Below are 22020 nucleotides of genomic sequence, written 5' to 3'. Positions count from 1 at the left end.
GGCTAATCAGATGATATTGATTAATTATCTTTGTTCTCTCTTGTCTGTTGTCAACATGAAATTTTATCTAAGAAAATTTCCTTTTCTACCTTGTATGTGTTTGCCATTTTTTTTTGTTGTATTTTGTTCACTGTGTTTTTGGAAGGGTAGACTCCATTGTAACACTTTTCCTGAGCTGATAGTGCTTATCAGCCAAGCAGCATTGCTGTAATTGAAGTATGTTTATTATTGTGCTACCAAATTTCATGACTGCCCGACTCTTGCTTGCTTCTGTGATCAACCTGAATGAGTTTGAAAGTGCAGGTGTCCAGAACAGACCAAATGTGGTTGGTGCCATTGTGTCTGAGGTGCATTTTGGTTTTCCTCCTTTAACAGTGACCAATTTACAAAAGTATTTTCTTAGATGTTGTCATTTGTGTAACTGGTGTTTTTTTTTTCAACTCTTATTGTTGGAGGAATTTTGATAGTTGAAATTGTGTGGACCCTTTGAGTGAAATTCAGATCTTGTTGCAAAAAATGAGAGCTTTCCCACCTTAATAGAAGTGGGATGTCACTGTCGCTTCCAGTCTTGTATTGTACAGATTGATTCCTTGGCTTACTGTAAATGAGTGGTTTGCCGGTTTCAGCATCGGTTGACTATCTGTCTTTGGAACATGATGTATACTATAATAATTTGATCTGACTTCTGGCTCACCTGATTGCATCCCTACATTCCACAAGGCTCATCTTCCTGAAGATGTATTTGGACAAGTAACAAAGAGAGGAGCAACTATAAGTTATTTTAGAAGATTTTTCTCTAATTAGTATCTGCAACTTTTCAGAAATATCTCTTGAAAGCACTGCTTTCTTTGGAGCAGAGTAATCCTTTAAATAAAATGGATATATTAATGAAGTATTTCGGGTTTTTAATGTTTTATGAAGCACTTTGGGAACTATCCAGCTGTAAAAATATAATGATTAGTATTTATTTGTAAGTATTGATTAATGTAAAGGGGCAAAATAAATCTTAAAAGTGTGCATAACTTTATCATAAAGGTAAAATATGATGTTGTACATGAATGTTTCAGTTGCTTTGTATGTAATATGTGTACAAATTACATTTTCAGGAAGATACTTGGAAAATTCTACTTTTGGTCTCCTGGCTTTGGTGCTGCTTTACCTGCTTCTTATATGGCTATTCTCATCGAAAGGAAAAGCAGGTACAGTTTGTGTTTACGGATTTTCAGTTTTATATAATAATATTTCATGTTTTGGTTATGTGATGATTGACATTTGACCATTCAGTGGTTTTGTTCAGAATGCTGGAAATGTACTTCATTTGAAATAGTGTCTTTTGCAACTTTAGATTTAAATCTAGAAAGCTACAGTGAAATAACACTTTACGTGGTTTATGAGGCTTGTTTTTATTGTTTAATGTGTAGTTGGGTTGCTTAGGATTGCCTGGTGAAGTTAGATTTAGGATTTCCCGATGAAGCTGTGTGGTTTTTTGGTGTTTGAGTTTGTGTTTTTTTTTAAAGTATAATTTAAATAATATTTGCAATTAGTCACAGAGAAGGAGCATGCTACTGAAAGTTATTGATGACTTGAGTTATCAATGTGACATCAGTTAAAGTAGAAGAGTAGTAGGATGTAGTGGAAAAAAGAGACTGGAAGAACTGAAGTAATCCAAATTGGATGAAACATAACGATACAGAAAGCAATGGCTTTCACTTAAGGAAAGGTGCTGAAGTTCATCTGTCAATAGGAAATCCATTATGAAAGCATGAAGAGGGGTGAAGAGAGCTCGGGGTGATCCAAGGATAGCCGAGAGCTGCCATTTGTAATGTGAAATGAAAGGTGGCAGGTGAAATCCCGGGTTGTAAGGTTTTAGTGTTTTGAAATTCATCTTATATTGGTAGCTTGTATCAATGGTGAAAGTTACAATGCTTCATTACTTTAATACAGGATGAGATGCTATGGTCATCTAGTTAGTAGGTTTTGTTCAAAGTAGAGAACGTGACAAAAGGGTAATGTAAGGGATTACTCTTTAAAAGATGATGCGTACTAGAAATGATTTGAACACATCTTGGGTTACTATGAATATCTGAAACTTCCTTAAGCAGTCATTTCAAAGTAACTGCAAACACACATAGGCCACGTTGTTGGCTGCCTGTCAGGTCGCATTCCTAAGCTGCAGTGATGGAGTAAGCAAAGCCCAAGTTTTAGGTAAGATTGTCAAAGTTCCGTCCTTTTAAAAAAATGCTTTATCCATTGTTTTTGAAAATTGAGGATGTGTAAGAAGAGCTCCCACCTTTCCAGAACTTCTAAATCACTTTACTTAATGTAACTATAGAGAAAATAATTGGGAAAAAGTTACTAAATAAGTTAATTATCTCTTTAATGTCCTTTCTAGCTGACTGATTTTCATCTTACTGCAATTACTGCCTAAGAGGGTGGCTACAATTTGGTAGGACTTTGCCTAGTTAGGTAGACTCCAGCACTGCTGTTGGCATCGGTGGTTCATTTTGTGGTGAGAGCAAATGCATTTTCTCCCTTTTGATCAGTAACAGCACTAGCTTAACTTTTCCTGCAGACTTGTTACAATGTGAGGGTTTTGTGTGTTAGACTTGAAATATATCCAGGTAACATTGAAGGGAAGGAAATTGGGCTGGTTATCAATCTGAGTTTCTTGTAGCTTTCGGAGTATTTGTGAGTCAAGACTTGGAACTGCTTGTGAGCCCAAACTTGTACAAGGGTTGTTTTTTTTTTTTAACACTGGAACAACTTTGAAAAACTTGCAAACTTAAGCTTGTTAAGTGTAGCAAAAAGAGTAAGGCAAACAAATTTTATGTCAAATGGGGGTTTTTAGAAGTCTTAGTGGCGACGTATGGAAGCTTTGACATGTTAACAGGCTCCTATTTAGCATCTGAAATTTGAAAGAAAAAAAGTTGAGATAGAGGTGTGTGAAAATGGTGGAAGTAGGTTGGTACGGCATGTATATAATGAGTAATGCTGAAATACTTAAATCCTGGAAAGTTATTCTCCTTTCTGTCAGAATCCAAAATGTGTGACCTAAAGTATTTTGCCTAAAAAATTCGTATTACAGGTAAAATGTAAAAAGGCAACATTAATATTGCAATATAACACACGCCTGAAAATATGGGGTCATTGTTATTAATGAAAAAAATTGTTAAATGGCGTTCAAATGTAGTTGAAAGATTAGGTTTTTTTTAAAATACAAAGTTATTTGGTGTGTTATCAGATGCTAACTATGTATAATGTGTGAAATGCTGCTGCTGACAGGCTTAGCGAAATATGACTCTCTGATTTCACATCTGTTTGCTTGTTAGCTTCTGTTACAGGCATAATCAAATTTTAAGAGACTTGTAATCTCTTAGGAAACTGACATTTGACGTGGAAACACAGTGGCATTTTCAGTTGTATCCTGAGTAGCTTACCACAAATTGTATTGAAAAATCAGGGAGGTGGGAAAAAGTCCCGATTTGAGTTCATAAATCTATCTCTAGCCCTTTAAATTGCTACTAGCAGCTGGCAGCAACATCAAATTTAATCACTTAATCTCTTCCCAAGTGGATACCCTATTTTAAGTACCTCGCTGGCATTTGCTTGCACAGCATCCCTGTCAGTCCTGAACTGGGGAACAGCAGGCTTGTAAATCACATTTTCTTCTGAGTGTTGCTGTTTAGGTGTGCCAGTCTTGTACGTTTTATAATTGCTACGGAAGAATGGGAAAAAGAGATGGATAGCTTGGCTAGGTGCAAGATAATCTTGAGGAGGAGCACATTTTCTAATGTGTTACAGAACTAGTTTGATTATAGTTTGTATCTGTGTTATGTGTAATTGCAAATTTGCATAGCATTGGCAATGAGAAGGGGAGGTGACATTGCATAGAAACTTCAAAGTCGCTCAGGAAATGACATGCGTTATATTATGCCGCTACAGTTCTATAAAGATATAAACTGCATGTTAGTGTGTCCATGTGTATTCTATTTGGTGGTTATAAAATACGGTTATCCTGTCTATGAAAAATAGTTTATTAGGCTCTGTGGAAAGGGCCAAGGAATAAAAACGCTTGTAAACTCTTTTGTATATGATTCTATAAATGTTCTGTGAGATTACGGGAAGAGAACTATTCACATTATTATGATTAGTGTTTTGATAAGAAGTATCCTGGTTTCTAAATTGAAGAGACATGGATTTGACAAATGGACCACTCGGTGGATAAAGAACTGGCTGGACGGTCGCACCCAAAGAGTTGTGGTCAACGGCTCGATGTCCAAGTGGAAAGCAGTGACAAGTGGCGTTCCTCAGGGGTCGGTACTGGGACCTGTATTATTCAGCATTTTTGTTGCAGACATGGACAGTGGGGTCGAGTGCACCCTCAGCAAGTTTGCCGATGATACCAAGCTGTTTGGTGAGGTAGACATGCTGCAGGGGAGGGATGCCATCCAGAGGGACCTGGACAGGCTGGAGAGGTGGGCCCAAGCCAACCTCATGCAGTTCAACAAGGCCAAGTGCAAGGTCCTACATCTGGGTCGGGGCAATCCCAAGCACAAATACAGGCTCGGTGGGGAATGGCTGGAGAACAGCCCTGAGGAGAAGGACCTGGGGGTGCTGATTGACCAGAAGCTCAGCATGAGCCAGCAATGTGCAGTCGCAGCCCAGAAGGCCAACCACATCCTGGGCTGCATCAAAAGAAGTGTGGCCAGCAGGTCAAGGGAGGTGATTCTGCTCCTCTACTCTGCTCTCGTGAGACCCCACCTGGAGTACTGCATCCAGCTCTGGAGTCCTCAGCGTAAGAAAGACATGGACCTGCTGGAGCGTGTCCAGAGGAGAGCCACGAGGATGATCCGAGGGCTGGAGGACCTCTCCTATGAGGAGAGGCTGAGAGAGTTGGGGCTGTTCAGCCTGGAGAAGAGAAGGCTCCAGGGAGATCTTATAGCGGCCTTCTTGTACCTAAAGGGGGCCTACAGGAGAGCTGGGGAAGGACTTTTTACTAGGCCATGTAGATAGGATGAGGGGGAATGGCTATAAACTGAAAGAGGGCAGGTTTAGATGAAACATTAGGAAGAAGTTTTTCACTGTAAGGGTGGTGAGGCACTGGCACAGGTTGCCCAGAGAGGTTGTTGAGGCCCCATCCCTGGAGGTGTTCAAGGCCAGGCTGGACGTGGCCATGGGCAACTTGGTCTAGTGGGAGGTGTCCCTGCCCATGGCAGGGGGGTTGGAACTCGATGATCTTCAAGGTCCTTTCCAACCTAAACCATTCTATGATTCTATTTCTTAGGTAGTAATTGACTGTGGGGACATAAAGATGGAGATTACATGTTTGTGATGTGCATATTCATATTCTGTACCTTTAGTCCCTTACTCTTGTAGGAGTAACTCAGAATTTTTGCCTTTTTCTGGTACTCTCAAGCAGTGTGGTTTGCCTGTTAGGGTTGTGAGGAAGAATCCTCACTGGTCAGTGCAGAATTTGTAAGTGACAATCTGATGTCTGTTAGCCACGTCACTGGTATATGTTTGATGCTCTGAGAAGTGCTAAAAGAGCACAGAGTTAAATTTTGGCTGATTTTGACTGGTCATTATCTCATACTGTACAGATATTTTTAATAACTGTTAGCGTTAGTCCTGCCGTGTTATTTCTTTGTATTTATGGCTCTGGCAGAGCTGTTAAAAAATGAGAAATGAAACAATTAATACTGTAGGTGTTACTGGCGTGCTATGTGTTTTCACATGCAAAGAAAATATTCTTGCAAACAAGGAAAGTACTCCCTTTTCCTGGAGAAACAGGCATTGTTCATTAGAATGTACATTTTTCTAATTCCTTTTGATTATTTGGCTGTGACTTCAATATTTTAATTACTCTTTGTGTGTATATTATCATAATAACTATGGCTGTAATAAGTAAACTTCTAACAGGTGCACTTGCACAAGTATATTTAGAAGAACATAATTTTTTTTACACTTTCACCTTTTTTACATCTTCTGTTAAAGAAAAATGTGCAATTCTTTTGTCACAGAATTTAGTTTTGTAGTGTTAGGTGTTAAAAATTGTATTACTGTCTCCTCAAATACAGATATGACTCGGTTACATTAATTTTGTTAAGCTTCCTAAGGAAGTCATTACATGCATTACATTTTACTAACCTTTGTACGGGGTTGTTTTACCAATGTGCTCTTTGTTTACTCCTATAGGTGTTGTTTCAAATTGTTGATGAGAAGCAATTTTATTTGTTTGTAACTTTGAAAAATGAATATTTTGCTTACTTCTTTTGGCTTCTGTTTGTAATTCAGAGTTACAGTCTCCTGTCATATTTTTTTCAACATCAATTAAATGTTATCAACAAGAATTGAGCATATAGTAGAGGAGGAGGTATGTGGCTTCGACTGAAAGACATAGTACTACCTTGTTCTAGAAGCACTGAGACTGCTAGAAGGCAAGGAAGTAACTGAATATACTTGTTAAAATTGTTGTGAATGAAGCTGTTGAAATGTGATTTGAGGCTTGGCTGAAGCCAGCCTATTACTGGAAATCTGATTAGATCAGTTGTACCTTACTGATTTCTAAGACAAAGGAGTCTGATAGCTCAGTGAAGAGCTTGTATTTAAGACCTCCGAGATTACTCTCGAGGAAAAGAATGATGTTCTCTTAAGTGTTTTGTGAATGTAGTCGTGTTTCAAAACCATTTAAGTTGTGATTTGCTAATTAGCTAAATGGCAAACTTCATTTTGTTGGACTCTTGTTCAAAAAATAATGTATTAGTGAGTTTCAAGAACTATAGCTAAAGCTTTAAGAAGGACCACAATTACAATTTTAATGAAATTAATTGTCTTACTGCCTGGCTAACTTTTTTTTCCCTTGCCTTTGTAAGTAATTAAGCCAAAGAAAGTTTAACTACAGCCACCTAAAAGTTCTGTGGCAGTTCTGAAGGGACCCTTCTGGGATTGCCCCCTGCTCCCCCTTAGGCTGCATTAATGTTTACGTACTGGCTGTTAACATTATAGCGGCGCCTGTCTCGTCGCTACAGTTAAGACTGTGTCACTGATGGTATTATAAAACTTGAGATTTAGGGCTTTTATAATTTGGTTGTAAAATCTTGCTCTAGGCAACTATTGGCAACATGTTTTCAGTTGAAAACTTTGGGGTGTTTTTCATAAAAAAAAACATTCAGTATACTGGACTCTCAGAAAAATATTTGAAGCATGTGTGTTTAAAAAGTTATATAGTTCAACAGCGCAGGTTATAGAGACCATCTATATATATACATATATTTAGTGTTCTTGGAAACAAAAGTATTACTATGAATTGCTCAGAAAAGTGGCAGAAACATTTGTGTAAGAACAATGTGGAATTTTTAGACTGTGTGTTTGTTCTCTTGATGAAACAGTCAGTTGTTGTTCGGGTTACTTGCTTGCCATAAATGCCATTAGTCTAAATACATTATAAAGGAAGAATAGGACAGCACAGTAATGGTAAAAAGTGTACCCTGTAAATAAATACAGTGTTTTTGTAAGTTTGCCCATTCAAACACAAATTTGTTGATATATGTTTCTGTATAGTAGTAGAGTGTATTTAGGCTTGACAATTCCTTTCTTAAAATGTTTTACACTTATTCAGTTTGACATTGTATTTTAGAGAAACCTATAAATCACCGGTATGGGGGGGTGGGTGATCAAAACAAGTAAATAAACTCTTTTAACACAGCAAGTGTTTTTGCAAGCTTTAATCTTACTTGCTACACGTAAGAAATTGAGAGAGCAAGCTACATTGAGGGGTGATTTTTTGTGTTGTAGTGAAAAAAAGCCTCAAATTTGGATCACTCACATAAGTATTTTGTGGTGTAATATGGTAAGGAGAGCTACCAGGGAAACAAATTATTTTGGAGTTTTACTCCTCTAGAGTCATCATTACTGTGAAATAGAGAGCCAAGCTGTAGAAGTTAATGGGAATGCTTTTTGTTTCTAAACCAAAATACGGTAAAATCCATTGCACTTCAGCAACTTCCTTGGTGAGGGCCAATGTTTGAGAGATCTGTGTTTTTGTAGTAACAGCATGTAAACATTTGAACATGTTTTGCTGCATGCTTTGAGGGCTGCTACTGCTATAGGGATCAGAGGGAGGGAAAACACTGATCATTCAAGGTTGCCTGGGAGCGCAGGAGGTGATCTGGAAGATGCTGTGATTGTGGGGAAAATTGTGAATGGCAGGTAGCTCCGGACGGGCATCTCTCAGCAGTGTTTTTCATGGGAAGTAGCATCTTTTGCTGACTTGAGATCTTAGTGGGAGCTCTAAGAGCTGGGAGCTCTTGCCCAGCGCAGGGCTAAAGTATTTCTAATCAATCACTTACAGTAATTTGTCTTTCTGAGAAATGGGATCACCTGGCTTATGCTGTGTTTGTCCTGAAACACTCAGTCTCCAGTTTGGAAAAAAACCACCAATATCCTGATATTTTACACTAGAAAGATTGATGATCTCTGTAGGGTATATCCCTGACAATCATAACTTTGTTGATATTTTCAAAGAGATTTATAGTTTTCACTTATTGTTATAGGATTCCATGTTAATTCTAGAAAAAGTTCCTGAAGCTGATTTAACTGTGTTCAGTTAAATCAATATTAATGAAGTCAGTTTTTTAGAACCACCTTTTATAAGCACAGGAGCAGGCAATTCCAGCGTGTTGTAAGTCAAGCAAGCAGGGCAGAAGACCAGCTTGGCTGAACAGGGAACTCCCTGTGGAGCTCAAGAGGAAGAAGAAATTGAGTCATCTCTGGAAGAGAGGTCAGGCTTCTTGGGGAGATTAGAGCTGTGGTTTGCGTGTGCAGGGAGAAGACATGAGAGGCCAAAAAGCTCGTTTAGAGTTGAAACTGGCCAGGGTTGTGTCTGACAACAGGAACGGCTTTTTTAAGTATGTCAATAGCAACAGGAGATCTAAAGATAACATTGGACCAGTACTCCTTGAAGATGGTCACCTGACTAACAGGGATGAAGAAAAAGTGGAGGCATTCAATGCTTTTTTTTTTTTTGCTTCTGTCTTTAATAATACCAATCGAGCTTGGCCTGCCTGGTCCCCTGAGTCAGAGGAGCACGAGTGTGGGAGCAGTGACTTCTGTTTGGGGACACTGAAATTGTAAGGGACCAGCTGTATCAGCTGAATGTTCACAAATCCTTGGGTGCTGATGGCCTTCACCCCTGTACTGAAGTACTGAGTACTGAAGGAGATAGCAGGACTCCTCTTGATCATCTGCCAAAGGTCTGGGGAGGTCCCTGCTGACTAAGAGCTAGCCAGTGTTACTCCGGTTTACAAGAAGAGCATGAGGGAAGACCCAGGAGACTACAGACCTGTTAGTCTAACCTTGGTTTGTGGGAGGTTGTCCTCTGTGGGTCATAAAAAGGCGCTGTGTTACTAGCAAGGTGTAAACTATGTGCTCCATTTGTAAAAGCAGCTGCAGAGTTACATTTGCTGCGTTTAAATGAACTGCGGAAAACATTTTTTTTGTTTATGTACGAGAGATCCTCTCTCCCATACTGTGCTCTTAATTACTCCTACAATCCGTCTATCTTTCACCCCTACCCTTTACTCCTCATGATTCTGTACATCCACATAGGATGTAAGTATAATCCTTCTACTTCTGCATGCCTTCTGAAAAGAAGTAGTTACCATCAACACTTTGACTTTTCTAACCATCTGAAATGTGTGTTTTTATTTCATACTGGTCATCTCTTCCCAGTCAGTTGAGTGAATCGCCTTTATGTGTCTCAGTTACAAAGGCGGTCTAGATAACTGTCTTAACCTAGATTTCATCCACTTCAGATGGGAAAAGTTTGGCAAGATGGATCTTATAGTTGTGAACAGTCTAGTTGGAGGTTAGTAACAAGTGGTGTCCCTCAGGGGTCAGTACTGGGCCCAGTCTTGTTCAACATACTCATTGATGATCTGGATGAAGGGATAGAGTGTACCATCAGCAAGTTTGCTGATGACACAAAACTGGGAGGAGTGGCTGACACGCCAGAAGGCTGTGCTGCCTTACAGCGTGACCTCGCCAGGCTGGAGAGTTGGGCAGAGAGAAACCTGATGAAATTCAACAAGGGTAAGTGTAGGGTGCTGCATCTGGGGAGGAATAACCCCATGCGCCAGTACAGGTTGGGGGCTGACCGCCTGGAGAGCAGCTCTGTGGAGAGGGACCTGGGAGTCCTGGTGGACAACAGGATGACCATGAGCCAGCAATGTGCCCTGGTGGCCAAGAAGGCGAATGGCATCCTGGGGGGCATCAAGAAGAGTGTGGCCAGCAGGTCGAGGGAGGTCATCCTCCCCCTCTACTCTGCCCTGGTGAGGCCGCATCTGGAGTACTGCATCCAGTTCTGGGCTCCCCAGTTCAAGAAGGACAGGGAACTGCTGGAGAGGGTCCAGCAATGGGCTACAAAGATGATTAGGGGATTGGAACATCTCTCATATGGGGAAGAGCTTAGGGACTTGGGTCTCTTTACTCTAGAGAAAAGAAGATTGAGGGGGGATCTTACTAATACTTACAAATACTTGAAGGGAGGATGCCAGGGGGATGGGAGCAGTCGTTTGTCAGTGGTGCCCAGTGATAGGACGAGGGGTAACGGGCATAAACTTGAACATAGAAAGTTCCATCTTTACATGAGAAGGAACTTCTTTACTTTGAGGGTAGTGGAACACTGGAACAGGCTGCCCAGAGAGGTTGTGGAGTCTCCCACTCTGGAGACATTCAAAACCCGCCGGGACGCTGTCCTGTGCAACCTGTTGTAGGTGACCCTGCTCTGGCAGGGGGGTGGACTAGATGATCTCCAGAGCTCCCTTCCAACCCTAACCATTCTGTGATTCTGATTCTGTGAACAGAGCAATAAGGATCCTTGGGGATCAGTGATTCCAGTCCCGTACATTTATAGTCAATCAGCCCAGGTTATAAACTAATCAGGTGTATGAAAAGTTGTAACCATGTGACACCCATCCACAAAAAAGGCCGGAAGGAGGATCCAGGGAACTACAGGCCGGTCAGTCTGACTTCAGTGCCTGGGAAGGTCATGGAACAGATCATCCTCAGTGCCATTACATGACACATTCAGGAGAAGAGGGTGATCAGGCCCAGTCAGCATGGGTTTGTGAAAGGCAGGTCATGCCTGACAAACCTGATCTCCTTCTATGATAAGGTGACCCGCTTAGTGGATGAGAGAAAAGCTGTGGATGTTATCTACCTGGATTTTAGCAAAGCTTTTGACACCATTTCCCACAGCATTCTCCTGGAGAAACTGGCTGCTTATGGCCTGCACAGGTGTACTCTTCACTGGGTAAAAAACTGGCTGGATGGCTGTGCCCAGAGGGTGGTGGGGATGGCTCGGCAGAGTGATCTGGACAGGCTGGACCTATGGGCTGAGGCCAATGGTATGAGGTTCAACAAGGCCAAGTGCCGGGTCATGCACTTGGGTCACAACAACCCCATGCAGCGCTACAGGCTTGGGGAGGAGTTGCTGGAAATCTGCCCGGCAGAAAAGGACCTGGGGGTGTTGGTGGACAGCCGTCTGGATATGAGCCAGCAGTGTGCCCAGGTGGCCAAGAAGGCCAACATCATCCTGGCCTGTATCAGGAATAGTGTGTCCAGCAGGACTGGGGCAGTGATCATCCCCCTGTACTCGGCACTGGTGAGGCCCCACCTCAAGTACTGTGTTCAGTTTTGGGCCCCTCAGTACAAGAAGGACATTGAGGTATTGGAGCGTGTCCAGAGAAGGGCTACAAAGCTGATGGGGGATCTGGAGCAGAAGTCTTATGAGGAGCGGCTGAGGGAACTGGGGTTGTTTATTATGGAGAAGAGGAGGCTGAGGGGAGTCCTTATTACTCTCTACAACTGCCTGAAAGGAGGTCGTAGAGAGGTGGGGGCTGACCTCTTCTCCCTGGTGACAAGTGATAGGACAAGAGGAAATGGATTCAAGTTATGCCAGGCAAGGTTTAGATTGGATATTAGGAAAAAAATTTTCACTGAAAGGGTTATTACACATTGGAACAGGCTGCCCAGGGAGGTGGTGGATTCGCCATCCCTGGAGGTGTTTAAAAAAAGGGTAGATGTGGTACTTGAGGACATGGTTGAGAAGTGATTCTGTCAGGTTAGGTTAATGATTAGACTTGATGATCTTAAAGGTCCCTTCCAACCTCAACAATTCTGTGATTCTATGTCTGCAGAGGTGTTCAGCAACCAAGTTTCAGGAATTTTCAGCCTGCAGCGTTCAAGCGTTGGAAAAATTTGGTCCAGCTTGCTTGTGTGGTCCTTGAAGCCTTACACAAGGTGGAAGAGCAGGAGAGCACTACAGCTTTACAGTCGACAATCCATTTTCTGGGATAACACAGGCAGACAGAGTAAGAATACTGGAAGATCCTATGTGAAATACATACCTGTGATTCTGGAGCTGCTGGAGAATGTGTTGCAGACATCTGTGTGGGTCTGTACAGACTGGGTTTATTTTCTCTTAGTGCTGTTACTGTCAGAGCTGAGCTGGATCACGCCAGGACTATTTGGTTGCATTTGCTCAAGGGTCTCCTTTTCCCTGAGTTTCAGGAGGATTTGCCAGCTTAGGCGCAGCACCAGCTGTGAAGTTACTTCATGAACAAGAATGTAAAGACATCCCAGGCAGCACCCGTTAAGCTCTGGACTACCTTTGTGGGTTCACGTGGGGCCAGCCTGGGTGGACAAAGGGCAGTGCTAAGGTCAAGCTACGAGATCTGATGGATCCCCAGTGACTGTGTCGCTAGCTCTTCCTCCGCTGCTCCAGGAGTAATTGAGGCTTGCTTATAGTTAAAGTTTAATTTTGTTTTATTATTCTAAGGACCCTTTTTGGCAAACCTGTTTTTGAAATGTTCGCTTTGTAGGCTGAAAACTAAATAAAAGTGATTTAGTCATCTTAGTATAATTTTATATTCTGGTTTTCATCATTAAGCCCCAAAACCCCACAAAAAACATAGAAAACTTACAGTTCTGTTGAAGTGCCTACAGATAAAATGTTAAAATTCAGAATGCTGCTGAATGTTGGACTATTCTGCAAGTCTGACCTGGATTCAAATGGCACAAACAGTGGATTAATTAATCGGTTTTGTCTACTCAGCAGTAGCATCCAGGAGACACTCATTTGCACTTCCTTGGTTTAAACAAACACTTAATCCATCTTCTGTGTCTGAATGCTTGCATGTAACATGCAGGGTCCCAAAGGGGGAATAATAAATATTCTGCTGGTATAGAATAAACCTCAGATGTTGCCTAGGTGAGTTGGCTATAGTGCTGGCTGATGTGGAAATGAAAAGCTTGACATTTTCCTGGTGAGATAACATTCGTGCCTGCCATGCCTCTGATATAATGGCTGAGAGCCTTTGAGGGAACTGTTCTGTGATGTGGTCCTCAGGTCTGCTCGTAGGAGATCGTGCAGATGAGAGGAGCTTAAGTCTTTGTTTCGATATGAGCCCTCTGTAAATGCGGTGACTCTTCCCCAGAGCCTCATTGCTCCCAAGGAATTAATGCTGTCAGCTCCTGCAGCAGGAAGAGTGTGGAGGTAGAAGCCTAAAATGGTAATGATTTGCTATATTTAACCATGCAAGGGTTTTCTGTGGTGAAGATTACAGCAGTGTACTGCGGTTAAACATCTTGCTTCCCCTTCCTGCCCTCTCCCCTCCGCATCCCAGGAGAGAAAATGGCACATTTCTATTTCCTTTAGTAAGTCCTATGGATTGCATACTGCTTCTTTTATTCTGATGACCTCCACTCCAGATTGAAACTTTTTGATAAAGTAAGCGTATGCCATTATAACCTTCTCATAAAGCTGGTCTGTCTTCAAAGCAGGAGCAACAGAGTCCATGGTGTTAAAGGCAAGCATAAAACAGGTCTCATGAATTTGGGCCAGCACCTGTCATCGCAATCCTTTCAGTGAAAGACTGAAACAATATGGGCTGTCTGGTAGTACAACATCATTTTGTCTTCTTGAAGGAATTTGTGTGTGCTCCGTCTTGCTTCATCAGTGATAAATTTTTCCTTTTAAGCTCTTCTCCAGTGTTTGTTATTCATTCCTCATGAGCAATGGACTGAGGAAGTAGCAAAAATGGTCTCATATCAACATTTTGGGTCTTCAAGCTTAAGGTTAGTTCAAACTGGACTTGGCAATAGCTCCTTTCTGTCTTTCATAGAATGGTTTAGGTTGGAATGGACCTTGAAGATCATTGAGTTCCAACCCCCCTGCCATGGGCAGGGACACCTCCCACCAGACCAGGTTGCTCAAAGCCCCATCCAGCCTGGCCTTGAACACCTCCAGGGATGGGGCAGCCACAGCTTCTCTGGGCAACCTGTGCTTCACCACCCTCAGAGTGAAGAAATTGGCGGGTGAAATGTCACATTAATGTCTGTCTGGAGTATCTGGCACAGTTCATCATCGAATACTGATGTCCTGCCAGAAATTGAATTCTCGGGCAATAGGTATGTGTTGAAATGATTCTCAGTTAAACTTTTAGTATGGCTTGCCTACCTTTCTGGAGAAGGTTTACATGGGCTTCTGACACTGCTGTTTCTTGGGACCCGTTGTGTTCCGGGCCCTTATGGATGTAGGCACACTTTTAACAGCGTTAATCTGTCTTCTGCACAACTAAGTTATAGTTTCTAACTGGATTTGGAGCCTGGTTTTAATAATATTCTGTCATCGGGGTTCTAAAGGGGGGAAAAAAATGCAATTGATGCTATATGTTGGGAAGTCTACCACCACACCCTCCTTCTGTTGGAGCAGCTGGTCTGCTGTTCCTGGGTGTAAGGGCATTTAGAAATTTGTCGCACCATGTGAAAAACTGCAGTAGTTTTCTGGTTGAGTTGGATTGATTTGTCATGATAAGCTTTTTTTTTGCACATTGCTTCAGGTAGTTTGTAAACAGTGTAATCCAATCACAAATGTAATCATTAAAACACTCTAAGTCTAAAGAGAAAATTAGCTGTAAACATGCAAACAAAACAATAGCTGCTAGTTTGACAGACTTGAAAAGGAGCGTTGGGCTGCTTAAGTCTTTTGGAATAGATGAAAAAACCCGATGATTTGAGTAGCTTATCAAAAAAACTTGTATTGCGGAATGGGCTGTCTCAAACTGGGCACAGGATATGACTTGGGGAGGGACAGGTGGCTATTTCAAGGAGCTTCTTGGGAAGCCTCTGGAGCTGCTTCTCGCCGAGCCGCTGTGGGCTCTGCAGGTGGGTATGGGTGAGTGGTTCTTAACCTGAGAAGGGCTGGAGGCTCGAGGTGGAGGAGAACAGGTCAAATACTGGATGGATTTCCGCTGGTGTTGGGACAACCCCAAGCTGTCGGTTAGAGTAGTAGCCTTATATGAGAATTTTCTTCTTCTTCTTCCTATCCTTCTCACTCCCAAAATATACTGAGTGTATGTCCAAGGCCGGTGAGTTTTGCACATCTCTGCAACTCTGAGAGTTCTGTGCCCTGTCTTCCACTTGTTGCTAATTTTTATTAACAGTTCTGTCCACTATCTCCTCTTTTTGCTATGAAACCGTAGTGGTCACCAGCAAACTATGTAGGTGACCTGCTGCTGCTAACGATCCCCAAAGCAGTTGTGCTCAAAAAGAGAGTATTTGCCTTTGTGCCCTATGCGCATACCTTCCAGACAGAGTGGCGGAGCAGCACATGTCTTATCCCAACTGAGAAGGTGCCCAGAAAAGAACTGAGTGGGTTTTTTTTTTTTTGATGGACTGAGCTGATTAAAAAACAATTCTGTGTTACTGTCAACAGTCCAAAGAAATTGTTATTTGGGGCCTTACTTAACACTACATAGGCCTTCTAGACCGAGAATGTTAATAATTTAAAAAATTGCTGGAAATCCTTCATTTCTTTTCCTGAAGTTTGATTAATTTGTTATTCTTCTGTTATCTACTAGTCAATCCTTTTATGAAACTAATAAGCTTTTTGGAATCTGATTTTTATCTCTTCATGGAATCTTGTGAGGTTAAATCACACTTTAATGAAGAGGTTTTTTCCCCTCTGTAGGTCAGCCTTTGTTTTCACTGTGTTGGCTCTGGAGACAATGTAGAGAAACTGGGAGAGGAGGAAGAGGAAGGGAATGTTGAAAGAAAATCTGTATAAAATAGAGGATAAAACAGTTAAAAAATTAAACCATAGATGTTATCTTGTGTTGCACTGGCTGAAAACTCTGTAAGAATTATTGGTACTAATTTAATGGGAACGTAATACTGTAGATATATTTTCTTTTTGGCTTCTCTCCCTTTCCAGTTTTCTCATACTCTTTCTTTGGCATGTGTTCAAATCATAGAATATGTTGAGTTTATTTTCTTTCCTTTTAAGAGCAACAAATTCTGGGTATTTGCAAGCAACTATTTTACTGAACATATAATGTGCTCAAAGCAAGTATTACTGATTTGCAGTTCTGAGCAACTTCAGTTTCCCCAACCTTTAAGTGTCCATTTCCTACTTCGAACAACTTAAAATTTTGAAATAGAAAATTCCTTTAAAAAAAAGAGTGGGCTGTGGGTCCTTAAACTGTATCTTTTTGACATGAAGTTGTGTGCCTGAACGTTATCTTTGTGTGAAAGACTTGCTACTGGTATTTACTAAGCTCAAAAAGTAATCATTTTCTTCTTTGAAAACATATTGCTTAGGTCTGTTTTCATAATTTTTGACGATATTTTGAAAGCTTATCTGTTCCTGCTGTTTTTTTATTTTAAGTGAACTTTTGCTCCAGGATTTTGCTGCTGGCCTCCAGCTGTCAGTAGGAAATTGGTGGGTGTGAGAGATTAACGATACCCTAAACATAATCTGTAGTACTTGTGTTATTACAGGGATGCAATCACAACTCCAGATCTATAGTTGGTTAGTTTGTGGTGTCAAGCTGCTGTAGAGCAGAAAAAAAAACAACCCTCTTGATATTGACCTTTTTCTTTTCAGGGGAAACCTGTGATTTGTGTGTTTGATTTAATTCTGCAGGTTATAAAGTGGTGTGTTTTACAGTGTGTAGAGGGGAGGGAAGCTGGGGGTAGGAATTCTTCCTGTTTTTGCAGACCACAAATCCTGTCTGGGGAGCCATTACAAACTATTATGTGAGCTTCTTAGTTTATGTTCAGAAATTAAAGCCAGAGTTAACTCTTTCTTTCTTTTTTTTTTTTTTTTTAAAAAAGGACAAACTTTATCAAATTTTACTATAGCAAGTCAGTGCACCATACATCATGTGCTCTTTACCTTTGTTTTTTACATTCCACCCCATATATATCTTTGAATCCACTGATTCCTTTGAAAGTAGTTTTATTTGTGATTTCTTAGACTTGTAGAGAAACAAAAAAAAGGTTATCAGTTAAAAGGAGGAGGTAACTGTCAGGATGTGCAGTGGAATCAATGAACAGTGGTGTTCATATAAAATTCAAACTTGAATTTGTAGGAAACATATAAAAAAATATTGTTTTGTAAATTCACTATGTTAAAACCACATGTAGTTCAGATCTTGTCATATAAGTCACAAGAAAAGGTAAGTTTAACTTGTTTCATTCTAGTACCTATTTATTCTCAGGTCAGGCTTGTCGATTTGACAACACTAAGAAATTTAGGAAAAGCAAACAGTAGGAACGTGACGTTTTGGACTGTGGATGAAGTCAGAAAGCTTTATAGAAAAGCTAAAACTATTCTTGTCTTAGCAGTGAGTTGGATTTTTTATTTTGTGGGGTTTTGCCCCCCTAACTGCTTAAATTTGCTATATACATGGAGAAACATAACCCATCAGTGAGGCTGTTTAATCAGAGAATGTGTTCTCTTAATTGCATGATAAAGGTGCTTTATCCATCTTAGAATCATAGAATTGTCTAGGTTGGAAGAGACCCTTGGGATCATCGAGTCCAACCATCTACCCTACTCTACAAAGTTCTCCCCTACACCATATCCCCCAACACCACATCTAAACGGCTCTTAAACACATCCAGGGACGGTGACTCAACCACCTCCCTGGGCAGCCTATTCCAATGCCCGACCGCTCTTTCTGGGAAAAATTCTTTCCTAATGTTCAGTCTAAAACTTCAGGCTGCTTGTAGCCATCTCTGCTGCTGGCTGGTTACCCGAGCAGCAGCAGGCGCGGGGGCCTGGCTGTACGTACTTGCCCCAGCGTGTACCTCGCCCTGTGGTGTGAATTCGCTGGCTTTCCGTTACAGCTCTCACCTAGAGCTATTCTCACTGAAAGAGGTGCCTGTTTGGTCAATTTATGTGAATTTTGTACCTAGTGGTATTCGTCTTGCCGTAGTTATTTCCTGTTATTTCTGACTTGGTCACTTATTTCCCCTTTAGTTTTGAGCCAGAAAAAAAAAAAAAAAGTGATCATAAAACCCCACGACTGGTAAAAAATGCAATTATCGTCGTTAAAATATGTTTAATTAATTGTAGTGAATGTTTAGATTTCAGGATGTCTACTTGGAAAGGTTTGTGGTCTAACTGGAACAAGGCGATAGAGAAAACAATGCTTTAAACTTTGTATTGCCAAAAAAAGTTCTTGATGAGAAAACCACAGGGACGGGAGTGCTGTGTATTAGACATGTAAGATGGACAGGACAAGGCAAAACCTGTGAAAGAAACAAATATTCAAAAGGAGGAATGAATGTTGAGAGAGCAATAGTTTAAAAATGAGAGGCACCTACCTCGCTTCTGTTTAGAGAAAGAGAAGGTGTTTGCTTTCTGTTGGAAATTTTCTTTGAGTCCTGCTGTGGTTGCAATAATTAATTTATGGTAAAATTGCCATGAGCATAAGCATGTTCTCAGGATTCATCGTACCTCCAGGCAAGGGTTATTCTTTTTCTTTTTTTTTTTTTTTTTTTCCTTTTTTTTAGCTTAGCAACAGCTCTATATTTAAGGAAAACCATAAACATTGAACGAAAACCATAAATAAGAAGAGAGAACTGGCAGTGAGTTTCGTAGGAAAAACATCTTGGTTGTATTTTAAAAATTGGTATTTTGTATGATTTGCTATTATATGAAGCAAAAGCTCATGCTACATTCAAAGTTATTCTTTGAATTTTGTAACGTGTCAAACTAAGCAAGAAAACATTCTTTAGGAAACTGTTCCACAAACAATATGTTGGCATGCAGATTTGGACAGTTGTCAGTGCTTCTAGGGGCATAAATAGGATTTTTAACTCATGTGTAAGGGGTATTGGACTTTAGTCTCCATCAAACATGTTTTCCAGGATTTACAGCACTTACAAGAAAATATAAATATCTTGCTCACAGGCAGATGCATTCAAAGTCTGAGAATGGCACTTAGTGATTTCTTTGACTTTTAAATACTGCTGATTAAACAAGGAATGGGAAATCTTCAATCTGCTTTTTATTTCATGTATCTTCATTTTAAGTCCTTGAAGATGGCTTCTGAAAAATTGGGACAGTTTCAGTAAAGAGCCATGAAAATCTTAGGGAACATTGTGGAAAAACTGAAGGAGCTCAGTTACTGTTTAAGAAATGTTATGTGGGGGACTTTGTTGGACTCTGTTACAGTGGAGGTAAAGATGTAACCGGTTTCAGTGACCAGACTGATTCTTGTCTAAAGTAAGGTGCAAATAGTAAAGGTAAGTAGCATTAGAATAATTTATCAGTGGTTGTGGTGACTTCATTGGAAGTACTTAAAGACAAATTGGATGTTTTTGAAGAAGTGGCTAATTCATTAAAGAAAAGTTTGTGTTTTATAGTAGTTAGGAAGCCAGATCATTTGTCGCTGTAATCTCTTTTGATTGTATCATCTGTGGAAAAAATTAGGTAAGATATTCTGAAGCTGCTTTCCACCTTTTTTTTTCCGTAAAATGATAAAATTGTTCAGATGAGCGTTGGGAAGTCAACTAGTGCAGGTTCCTGCTTGGAGCAGGACCAGCACTGAGTCGGGACCAGCTTGGTTAGGGAATTGTCCCGTCAGCCTTGCGGACCTCTGAGGGCAGAGGTCTGACAGCCCCTCTGAGTCCCTGTTCCAAGGCTTGGCTGTCTTCATGCAGAAAATGCTGTTTCCTCAGGTCCCGTCAAGATCTCCCTGGCCGTGCTCATGGTCCTCCCAGCAGGGGGATCAATGCCTGGTTTGTACTGGGGACCAAAACGGGGTGCTGTGTGGTGTAGCGAGTGCCAAATCACAGGGATTACTCATTTCCCTTGACCTCCTACCTACACTTCTGGTAGTACAGCCCGGTACACTGCTAGGCTTCCTTGCTATTTTTATCCTATAGCTTTTTGGTTTTTTTTTTTTTTTTTTTAACAGTTATTTTAGACTCTTTCCTTTGGGCAGTGCAATTGCAAAAATATGCAGTTCTCTGCTGAGGTTTATAGGCCATAGTTTAAGAGCTATTGCTGTTAGAATTTGGCCTGAACAGTACCAAGTTGTCCGAAAAGCAAATTTTATCAAGTGAAACTTTTCTTTGAGGAAGATATAAGAGAATTATCTTCTGGAAGCCTGCAATCTGTTGTAATTTAAACATCAGCAGTGGAATGCACGAGATTGGAATTGTTCAGTCGCAGACTTGTGCTGAATAAGTAAACTCTGAGCCATTGCTTGCTCACTTCTCTGACAAGTGTACGAGAAAATACATGTGAAAGTTTGAATTGGGGAAAAAATAAAGGAGAAACAAAACTAAAAGTATGTTAAACGCTACTGCATTTTGGTACTTGAATTAAAGGGTAATTTAACAATGTGATTGCTTTTGTACTCTTCCAGTAAAAGATACCAGTCTTGTTCAAACATTTTCAGAACGGTTTTTCTTCAGTTCTTTGATTTAAGACAACAAACTGGCAGGATGGACCAGGATGTGCCATCCCATCTCTTGTCCCATAGATGCAGCTCTCTTGGATGGTGACTTACATCCTTGTCCTAGTTCAGCCTTGGTCTGCCACGCGAGAGTTTTGCTCCTGGCTTGTGTTTTACCTTCCCGAATTAAAGATCTCATATGTCATTAGAAACAGGGCAGAGTATGGGAGATGCTGTCGGTTGAAGAGGTGGAAGGGAGGCAGTGGGAAACCAAAATGAAGATCTCGATGAGAGCAGCCTCTGGAAGAAAACGTCATGAGAGAGAGACGCTGGAGGAGGAGGGGGCAGTAAGGATTTGTGTGCATCTGCGTGGGCTTTCCCACGGTGACCTCGCTGGGCCACCACGGGTGTAACTGCCTGCTGGTGTTGGTGCTCCCGAGATTAACGTTCCACGCTGGTTCATGGACTTTAAGGGTGAAATGTTAGCCGTTTATTAGTATCTTTAAACCTCCCCAAAGCAGGTGGTTAGACATGGCTAATTATTTTTGTTGTTTAATTATTTCCTGCTCTAGTAATACCATTTCCCAATTATATTCTTCTCTTATTTACCAGCTGCAGTTTCAAGACAGTCCTTGGGTTGTACCAGTGACCCTTTTGCTTGGCCTGTCTCCATCTTTCTGTCCTGTTTTCCATCAGCTGTCATTGCTACAAAATAATACAACATTTTCTGAACTTCCACCCACTTTCAACAGTTGAGTTCAGGGTTGGGTTGACCCTTTTGCTTGGCCTGTCTCCATCTTTCTGTCCTGTTTTCCATCAGCTGTCATTGCTACAAAATAATACAACATTTTCTGAACTTCCACCCACTTTCAACAGTTGAGTTCAGGGTTGGGTTAGGCTTGCTGGATCACATTTGCACAGTGCCAGGAAGAGTCCCCCCACCCCTTTTTTTTTTTTTCTTTTTTATTTCCAGAAGCATGGGGCTATTTATTTTTAAAATGGTCACAGACTTAATTTGGAGGCAGCAAACTTTCTGCTTGGAGTCAGACAGGGCCTTGTACGGCGGCAGATAGAGACGTGCTTTCTGCAGGCGCTTTCAGATGATGCCATTTAGCAACTTTCCCTATTTTCAGCCATGGAAGTTCCTTCCTTGTGTGTATTTGTTGTCTGCACGTTTTCCCTCCTCCCGAACACCTACTACTGCACTGCAGCTTCTGATTTCTTTCCTTCCTCTTCTCAAGCCCTTTTTCCTTTCTTTGTCTTTGCA

At 41.1% G+C, this 22020-nt stretch overlaps 1 protein-coding gene across 1 annotated transcript in view; it reads left to right on the top strand.

Moving 5' to 3' along the window:
* The window catches only part of TMEM135 (transmembrane protein 135), a 189484-nt gene that overhangs the window by 6523 nt on the left and 160941 nt on the right, over positions 1-22020 (top strand). The window contains exon 3 of the mRNA XM_009881247.1: positions 1107-1199. Within this exon, the coding sequence (XP_009879549.1) occupies positions 1107-1199 (93 nt within the window). The remainder of the gene's footprint in view (positions 1-1106; positions 1200-22020) is intronic.

The sequence above is a fragment of the Charadrius vociferus genome, unplaced genomic scaffold, assembly GCF_000708025.1.
Source record: "Charadrius vociferus isolate BGI_N301 unplaced genomic scaffold, ASM70802v2 scaffold1, whole genome shotgun sequence".
NCBI classification, from domain to species: Eukaryota; Metazoa; Chordata; class Aves; order Charadriiformes; family Charadriidae; genus Charadrius; species Charadrius vociferus.
This window is presented reverse-complemented; position numbering and strand designations above follow the sequence as displayed.